General features: G+C 38.3%; 1 protein-coding gene across 1 annotated transcript in view; it reads right to left on the bottom strand.

The window, feature by feature from the left end:
• Positions 1 to 21: 21 nt before the first annotated feature.
• LOC306887217 (protein Jumonji-like) overlaps positions 22 to 9,368 on the bottom strand; it is a 53,347-nt gene continuing 44,000 nt past the window's right edge. Inside the window, exons 8-18 of the mRNA XM_079444798.1 lie at positions 8,441 to 8,919; positions 7,255 to 7,347; positions 7,026 to 7,144; positions 5,938 to 6,008; positions 5,660 to 5,774; positions 5,454 to 5,559; positions 4,306 to 4,488; positions 4,033 to 4,157; positions 3,036 to 3,213; positions 2,795 to 2,902; positions 22 to 1,821 (exon numbers count right to left, since the gene is read on the bottom strand). Coding sequence (XP_079300924.1) covers positions 1,648 to 1,821; positions 2,795 to 2,902; positions 3,036 to 3,213; positions 4,033 to 4,157; positions 4,306 to 4,488; positions 5,454 to 5,559; positions 5,660 to 5,774; positions 5,938 to 6,008; positions 7,026 to 7,144; positions 7,255 to 7,347; positions 8,441 to 8,919 — 1,751 coding nt within the window. The 3' untranslated portion in view covers positions 22 to 1,647. The remainder of the gene's footprint in view (positions 1,822 to 2,794; positions 2,903 to 3,035; positions 3,214 to 4,032; positions 4,158 to 4,305; positions 4,489 to 5,453; positions 5,560 to 5,659; positions 5,775 to 5,937; positions 6,009 to 7,025; positions 7,145 to 7,254; positions 7,348 to 8,440; positions 8,920 to 9,368) is intronic.

The following is a 9,368-nucleotide window of genomic DNA, read 5'->3' as shown; positions in this document are numbered from 1 at the left end:
CAAAAAACAATGAGGCCAGTACATGTTTGGAAGGATTGACAAGTGATTTATTTATTAAAACCCAAAATATATACAAACCTAAAAGTAAAAGAAAAAAAAAAGTAACCAAAAAGATCTCCACTGGACTGGAGGACTGAATAACAGTGCATATAAATTAACAGTACAAGGATCAGGAGTATTACTGTATAAAATATGGTGAAAAGGATAACAAAAAGAAGAAAAAAAAAAAATTTTTAAGGCCATAAAAAGTATACAACCACATTTTGGAAACACTGTTCAGTTTTTTAAATCTTAAATACAAGTCAGTCATTTGGAAAGGGGCGACTACCATGTTTGATTACAAGACTTTGATACAGTCAGTGCAATGGGTAGCTAGGCCTACACAATAATTTACTTTTGGGTAAAAGACTTTTCCTTTTGAATAAAAAAATTAAAGCTAAAAAACTAGGGATCGCCACTATGACATACTTCTCAGTGATTTAAGCAGCACTTATTTTTGTATGTTTTTGTAGCAACCCTGTTAACATCTAATTTATATTGATGAAGAAACCAATGTAGAAGTAAGGCTTTTTCTTCATCTCGACCTTCTCATCCAAACCCCTAGAGACCCGAACTCAAAGGCTCAATTTAACATTTACTGGCATAGAAACATATTTGGGGATTTTTTTGTATTTCAGAATAATATTCTATGTAAATGAAAGAAAGATTTTATTCTTAACGGGGAAAACGAAACACTGGTAACCAATTACAAATATAAAGTCAGGGGGACAAAAGTTTATGGGATAAAAGGGACTGCATTTACAGTTGACATAGTAACTTTAAAAACAAGCACAAACTGCCCTCAGCAACAAACTTGTTATTTGTACTCCAAAGATGTTTATTAAAAGGCCTCAAAATGTGCTTTTAAAAGAGGGGTGTTCCTAGTGTACTCACACAAGGCCTTGAGATCTCCAAGTGGGAATTCGCAAAGGAAATCTCTTATCGGTGCCATCAGAAACATTCACGGGCTCCTTCACATGTTCGATCTATGTAAACGTGTCAAGCCCGCAATTTTTTAATTTTTTTGGAGCTGGAGAAATGAAATGCCAGTAACCACGATACATGCAGCGTTTGATGTGTGGGCTGTAATCACGCATGTTCGTTCTCGTTCCTGACAGCTTTAAGACGTAATAAACGTGAGCCCAAGAGACAAACAGGCCGTAAGGGTGATGGAGAAAAGTGTTACTACAGCACCAGTTAAGCACAAATGATAGGAATGGTATAGGATATATTTATATCTATGTATACACATATCTATACTCGATTTAATGCTAAAACAACCCAAAAATATTCATCTAAGAACCAATCTCAATACTAGTGCAAAAGGTTGCGTGCTTGTTGGATGAGACCCAAACAATTGTGCATTCGCCCCCTTATATTTCACGTGAAATGCGATGTAACATTTAACCTCCGTACATTCAATATATTGACTAACCAGCCAGTTACTACACGTATCTGTAATACAAAAGTGCAATATAACAGCTTGTTGTATTGATATATTATACAGTAGGTACAAAGAGTATTGAAGAGTGTTTGTACACAAGTATTAGGAACACCTGATATAAAAGAAGACCCGGAGGAATGTCGCTGACGGTCTGTCTGGTCTGGTTAGGAGCGGCCGGTGTTGTTCGAGGCGGCGCTGGAGAGGGGGATCAAGGCGAAGCTCTTGTTTCTGGGGCTTCGTTTTGCTGGTGTCTTGCTGGGGCCGACAGCTTTCTGCTTCACTCCACCCTTCTCCAATGCTCTTCCACACACTCGATTCACCAGACCGTTGATCTGCTCCTGCGCAAAATAGGGTGGGATGCTGGAAGTTACATATTTATACTGAGAAGTTTATTTTAAAGAGGAAAACCATATTATATTCATAATGTGAATTATGCAACAAAATGCTGCAATTAATACAACATCGCTTGATACAATGTGCTCAACGCTCCATTTGACCTTCCAGTGTGACTAAAGGATCAGTTAGAAAATAGATTTTTATTAATTATAATTCCAAAAAAAAAACAGTTTTACATTTTTATTTTCTATACTTTTCTTGCCACTTGCTGAATTTAACATAATAATGTAACAACAATAATTTAACATAATAATGTAACAAACAATAAATTAGGAATCAATGATTCTGACCGATATTCAAATTCAATACTATGTTGATTAATGAAATCAATTAAAAATGAAAACTACAACTCAGTCATTTTAAATGCTACAAATGAATTTATACATCACAACATTATAATGTTCTGTATAAAAGGGACATTGCTTTTATGATGAGAGCAAAGTAGTCAAAACATAAAAATCAAGGAAATGAGCAACTACACATCATTCAAAATAGTCTCTATTTAGTTTCTTTTTTTTTTTTTTTTTTTTTTTTTTTTTTTTTTTAAGAAACAATCATGAAGACTGAAGTAATGGCTGCTGAAAATTCAGCTTTGCCATCACAGGAATAATTCATAATAATAATTAATTCAGAAAATGGCTATTTTTGATTGCAATCATATTTCATAATATTACTGCTTTTATTGCATTTTTAATCAAATAAATGCAGCCTTTATGAGCATAAGAGACTTCTTTCAAAAACATTAAAAAAAAATCTTGCTGACTCCAGACTTTTTAATGGTTAGTGTTTAATGAAACAAAACATTTAGTTTATATTTAGTTATAATTTGATTTTAGTTTCTGATTTGATTTAGACAAAAAAAAAAGCATTTTAATGCATTTAATGCTACTCCCAGCTTTTATAAACACTAAGTACCTCAGTGTAACGAAACATCATCTTGAGGCCACGGGGGGACCTGCGCTTCTGGATGTATCGAAGAGCACATTCCAGACAGAAAACCACATTGTCACTCTCGTGAACAACCTGTTAAAGACGAGTTATATGACATATTATAGCATAGCTAGACCAATTAGCCTGGGGAAATTCCATCATAATTTAAGACAGACCCCTCTGTATAAGGTATAAGATAAAGTGATGTGTAATATTGTAAATTTACCATGGAGACGTAACACAGATGCTGACACACTTGGCAGCGTCTGTCAGCCGTGTCTTCTGTAAATCTGGAGCGCTGCTGCTTCTTCTTGTCTGCTTGAGACTCGCAGTGTGTGCCGTAGCGCGCAGACAGACAGAGTCCAGCCTCGAACAGATCCCTGCGCTGGCTAATCTCTGCATCCCTGAAAAAGTACAGAACAGGAATTTTATCCAGATTTGGAAAACATTTTCTGTATCTGAAAAATATTAACCTTTAAAAACACTATTAATTTAATAATGCTGCTATATACAGAAATTATTAGAACACTAGTGTTTTCTTCACCAGCTAAAAAAGTCCGTTTTAAGTCGGTTATTTCTATTTTTGCTGTAGTGTGTCAGAAGGAAATATTAGTTTACATTTCCAAGCATTTATTTTGCTATTAATTGTAATAATCCAGTGAGATTTTTATTTGCACAAAGAGTCTGAAAACAGCCAGTGCTCCACACAGAGATCTGATCTGATCTTCATCCAGTCTGTCTGGAATGACATGAAGAAACAGAACAAACGGAGACGGACTAAATCCAGAAGAACTGTGCCAACGTCTTCAAGAAACCTACCTGCAAAGCAATCTGAAAAACTATGTGCAAGTGCACCAAGGGCAAAAGCTGCTTTAAACACAAAGGTTGGTTGCACCAAATGTTGCGACAAATGTTGACAACATCCTCATTTTACAGCATTTTTACACAAGTGCCTAAAACTTTTAACAGTACTGTAGCTTTGCAGGTGGGTTTCTTGAAGCATCTTGGAGACGTTGCCACAGTTCTTCTGGATTTAGTCTGTCTCAGGTGTTCTATTTCTTCATGTCATTCCAGACAGACTGGATGATGCTGAGATCTGATCTCTGTGTGGAGTTGTCAGACTCCTTTCACAAATCTCAAAATGAATATACATTTTTCATACTACACATTATAACACAGGAAACTTGCACGTGTACCATTTAAAATGATACAACTATACAGACCTGAGATCTTTGATGAGACTGGAGACTCCATTCATGAGCTGCTTGTTGTCCCGTTCACATGTAGTGATCTGGTAGAGCAGTTTCTCTGTGGAGAAAGGCTCCTCTACACGACGCCGTTTAAGGTCCTGCAAAGCAAACATGACACACAAGTGTGAAAGCACCATACTCCCACAGAAGATAGCCAGAACCTCACTCCAAAAAATACTGCTCTATTTGAGCTGAACCAAGCTAAGCTCCAGCTGTTTTTTTCTGTCCACGCGGCGAGTCTCTCACCTTAGCTGCCTCGTAGCCCAGTTTCATCCACTGGGGGTTGGCGAAGTGCACTGTCTCTGAGACACTGTAGCCACAACACACCTTCGACACAAAGGTCCCAGGGAAACATACCATGAACTGACCACTCTGTTGGACAGTCCGGTACACTTTCACCCCCTTTCGACGGAGCACCTCTGGAGAAATCTGTCATGAGGATGAAGAGACAAAAGTCAAATGAAAATAACATCACATCAAACCACATTCTCCTTTTCATTGCAGAAAGACAGTACATTTAAAGGGACAGTCACCAAAAAATGGACAATTTTGCTGTTCGTTTTCTGTGGAACACAAAAGATATTATGAAAAGTCTCAGTGTTTCAATCCATTTCTTGTGGCCTCAAGTTTAATGCGTAAACAAACCTGCGTGAGCGTAGTAACCCGGGATGATCAGAGATGGATTTATTAAATATATTTTATTTTAAATTAAGAAAGTATTATAGAAATTATTACATTATTAAATTATTATATTAACCATAGGCCTAGGCTACCAGACTGTATTGCGCTTGATGTAGACAGCATTCGAATGAAATTTATCATGAATAAATGTTACATAAAGTACATAAAATAAAAATACAATCATAAAGTCAAAACTTTATTGGCATAATTGTCAGGCGTTTACAGTATTGCGAAATGTATGGTAGCAAATACTAGCATAATTATACAAAATGTTAATTAGGTAATGCGATACACAATAAATATAAAAATATAGCCCTAACCAGTTAATATGATGATAATAATAATAATAATAATATACAAATATTAAATTAAAAGACACAATCAGTTAATGGATTTACAAGACTGTGGTATGGATAAAAATGTTTTATCCGTTTCTAGTAATCCCAGGTTGCTATGGTCACGCAGGTTTGTTTACACTCGTGGCCGTGAGAAAAATGTCTTTCCCTCAACATAAGAAATCGTGGCCACAAGAAATGGAAATCGTACGACTTCACATTGCGTGGCCACGGCATATTATCACGTCCCCACAAGTTAATATGTTAATAAAGTGAAACAACAACCTGAGGGGAGTAAATTATGACAAAAAAATATATTTTTAGGTGAGCTGTCCCTTTAAGAGAAAAGTGGTGCAGAAGTCGTTGTTTCTCTCTCACCATAATGTTCCTCTCTAGCATCTCCAGCCCTGGAGTGCCATTAGCCTGTAGCAGTGTGTGTACTACTTTGTCAAGTTTTGATTTCTCTTCGGCTGGAATACAGTACCTGAGGATGAGAGAGACACATTTATTAGGGAACATGCCATTTGAGTTCAATTTAAGCCAGCTGTAATGTTTGATAATAAACTCTTTAAATAAACTCTTACCAAATGCAGTCAGCACCAGTGTGTAGGTAATCGATATACGGAAGGCTGTTCTGGTCCCGACACCAGCATGAGGTAGAAAAGACCATGCCTATGTTCAGCCAGGGGATGGTCACTCCTTCATGCAAAACACAAACAGATGTACTGAACACGTACTGCTGCACAGATTCGACAGCTTCGCAGGAAGATTAAATATACACATCATTCTAAAGGTTCTGGTATTGGAATAGAATTCTTAATCATCAAGATGTTTTGTTGTATGCATTTTCAGAAAACATTACCTGGCACAGCACCAAGATGACGTAAGATGGATCCTGAGTTATTGGGAAGGACAGTAAGATTCCATCCATGCCTTGGGAACAAGACAAACTAATTAGAGTTTGCAGAGTCTGTCAATATTATATGCACATTTTGTTTATCTTCTACAGGTAAAACTTTACAATAAGGTTGTTTATACTGTTAAAGCACTATAATTGGTATTTATAAATATCAATAATAGGGTTCATTTGCACATACGATTTACAAGGGCTGTGCAATATATCAGCCAGCATTGGATTTTTTGCTCATTTCCTATGTTATTAAGTTAATCTTTAAAAACATTCATAATTCTTAAGTCACAGTCGAGAAATTCCAGAGCAAAAAAGGTCCATTGTCTGTTGTCAACAGTGTAGTGATGTACGAAACAGCTCACACAGGAGTCACAGTCAACGCAAGCAGCTTCTTGTTGGTCAGCGTGGTGAATCTGCATGACCAACTTGAACCGTTGCGAAATCTGTGTGCGGAAATCTTTCACGCACACGTACAATGAATAATAATTTTTTCATAATGATGAGTTACATTGAGATGCCTAAATTCACTTAATATGGCTTTGCATTATAGCATCTAGTTTTTACAGGTGACATTAGATAATATATTATGAACTAACATGAACAATGAAAAATAAGCATACATCATATATTTCTATGAATAAAATGGAAATATAAAAAAACATGTTAGTAATTGATGCATTAAATAATGTTAACACAAACTTAAAGGATAGTTCACCCAAAAATGAAAATTCTGCCATCATCTACTAACCATCAACTTGTTCCAAATATGTTCCTTTCAGCAAAAGAAGATATTTTGGTCACCAAACAGTTGATGGTAGCCTCTGACTTCCATAGTATGGAAAAATACTATGGAAGTCAATGGTTACCGTCAGCTGTTTGGTTACCAACATTCTTCAAAATATTTTCTTTTGTGTTTTGCAGACTAAAGAAACCCATACAGGTTTGTAACAAATGGAGGGTGAGTAAATGATGACAGTATCAAAATGTTCACTTTTGGGTAAACTATCCCTTTAATGTAAAATGTTTTTTAAAACCCTAACTTTGAAAATGGCTCAGACTTTCCCACAGGAAATCCACTCCCATGAGTCTTTGTGTCAACCCTCCCACAGTGCACGGCAACATGGCATTCCTTTTCCTCAACCAGTCTCCAGTACTCCCTCTGCAGCAACAGTTAAAAGACATGATAGTGAACATGACTAAAACAACATCACTTATTCCTGCACATCAAAGAAAACATGATGAAAACAACTTGTCAACATGAAGATGTACCTCAACTTCAGCAGTGTCTGGCTCTTTGCTGAAGCACATGTTCATAGTGTTCCTGGCTGCCCTGTAGAATGTAGTCAAAGAGAACGACTTTCCCTGAGAAAGACAGACAAACAATGAGCGTCCACACCAAAGACTGATGCTTAAAGGGGTGTTTGGCTGTTTTTCTAGAATTGATTATGGAGTGCAGTCTAACATGTGTTAATGCTTAGTTTAAAAGAAAAAACCCCCACATTTTTCACATTTACCTTTATTCTACACCGCTCTGTCCCTTCTCCTATGAACGCTCTGATGATTTCCTGGTTTTATGAAGCCCCTCTCTCAAAAATATGCAATGGGCTCAGACTGGTTAGCTGGCCAAGTGTGTTGTGATTCGCTAAACCACCTAGTGAAGTCCAGAAACATCACGCCCCTCGCCTCAGAATGCGCTCCGGTCAACACTGCTTATCAATTTCAGCCCGAATGAGTCCCAGAGAATATTAGTGAAGAGGACCGCACAGAACCTGTGCAAGCACGGCTCTTACAGGATGTTTCAGAATGGTATATTTTCTTATACTTTTAGATACACTGTTATTTGTAAATGCTACTGCTTATGTTAGTTTCTAATATACGGTTTTATCCTGATTAAAGCTTTAATACAGCTATACATACATTTAATACATTAACAGACATATCTGTCTGTCTATGCTTATAAAGTGTATAATTGGAACACAGTTCATTGATGGAGCTGATGATCTGAATGAGAGAGAGAGAGAGAGATGAAGAGCAGGGCAACGCGATAATCGTGATTAATTTATGAATATATTTTTTTCGTGCACCCCTAGTTTTGAAGGTATGGCAACAACTCTTCCTCTTCTCTAAAGCAGCGCATCATGGCCTCGCCCCCTTTGTTGCATGTTTACGGGGGTGGGGTTTATGTAAATTTCAGGGTTTGTGACGTCACCAACCTAGGAAGTAGCTTGTTGTAGTCCCTACAAGCCATTTTTGTAGGCATTAAACTGCCATAATTTTAAAAGACAATATCACCCTTTGCAATGTACTTTGTGTCGTATCTTTGCAGATATTGTTTATACTCAGCAACATTACACACTAACTAAAGTTAAAAAAGTGAAATCCTTTAATCAACCACCCCTTTAAAAAAAACTGTTCATAAATATAATTATGTATCCAAAAAGTAAAGCAAACATACCCTGTGTATGCACTTGTGATGTTCATTTATCACCCCTTCATCCTCCCCTCTCTTCTCTAGTCTTCTCGGCCGGGTGGTCTTCGCCGTGGGGTCCAGCTCTCTGAGGTGCTCACGCGCTCCGCTACGGTGTAAAGCTCCGTTCACCAGCCCATTTTTGGGCTCACAGCGTGGAAGCAGCAGAGCAGCATGCTGGGATATGTTTCCCTGGCCCTCTAGGGGCCCACTTCTTCTCTCCAGGGCCTCTTTCTCCGCCAGCACTTCCTTCTCCAGCTGGGCCCTCTGGGCTGGGGACAGGGAGTCGAAGGAGAGCAGGTACTGGCAGTATGCCTCCTGGAGCTTGGCCAGCCGATCTTGAGCTGAGCGCGGGATGCCCAGTAGATCGGCGAGACGGCCCCACGTCTTCAGGTCTGTCACCTGCTGCATTCCCCCCATTTCATTGAGGATCTGGAAGAATCTGGCCAGGTCCAGCTCACAGCCCCCTAAAAGGAAGCAAAAAGGAGACAAATGAATCACCACGCTGGCTGTTTGCAAATGGCTGCTTCTTTAATTTCGCTTCACTTTTATCTCTAAATGTGTGCGCACATACCCCATTAGTCACAGGCTTTCAAACGGCTCGCATTAGTGCCAGACATGTCACTGTTTGAGTGGCACATTGAAACTAAAGAAGGATTTGAGGTTGGCAAGAAGGCAGCAGCTCTGCCTGGCATCGCCTAGATGATTTTCCTCATTCAGTCAACAAGAGACCAGACTGAGCCGTCTGTCTTTCTTGGCTCTAGATGCACTGAGTAATCTCGTCAAAGGAAGCTGCCTTTGCTAGCATGAGCTCGTTAATCTGTCCAAACTGAACAGGTCAGTGACCGAATGACCAATAGATACGCACTTAAAATGTAGCTGCGCAGCATGGAAGTGAAGATAGAAGAGATTCTAT

This window comes from Barbus barbus (assembly GCF_936440315.1).
Source record: "Barbus barbus genome assembly, chromosome: 21".
In the NCBI taxonomy this organism is placed as follows: domain Eukaryota; kingdom Metazoa; phylum Chordata; class Actinopteri; order Cypriniformes; family Cyprinidae; genus Barbus; species Barbus barbus.
Note: the sequence above shows the minus strand (reverse complement) of the source record. Positions and strands in the feature narration are given on the sequence as shown.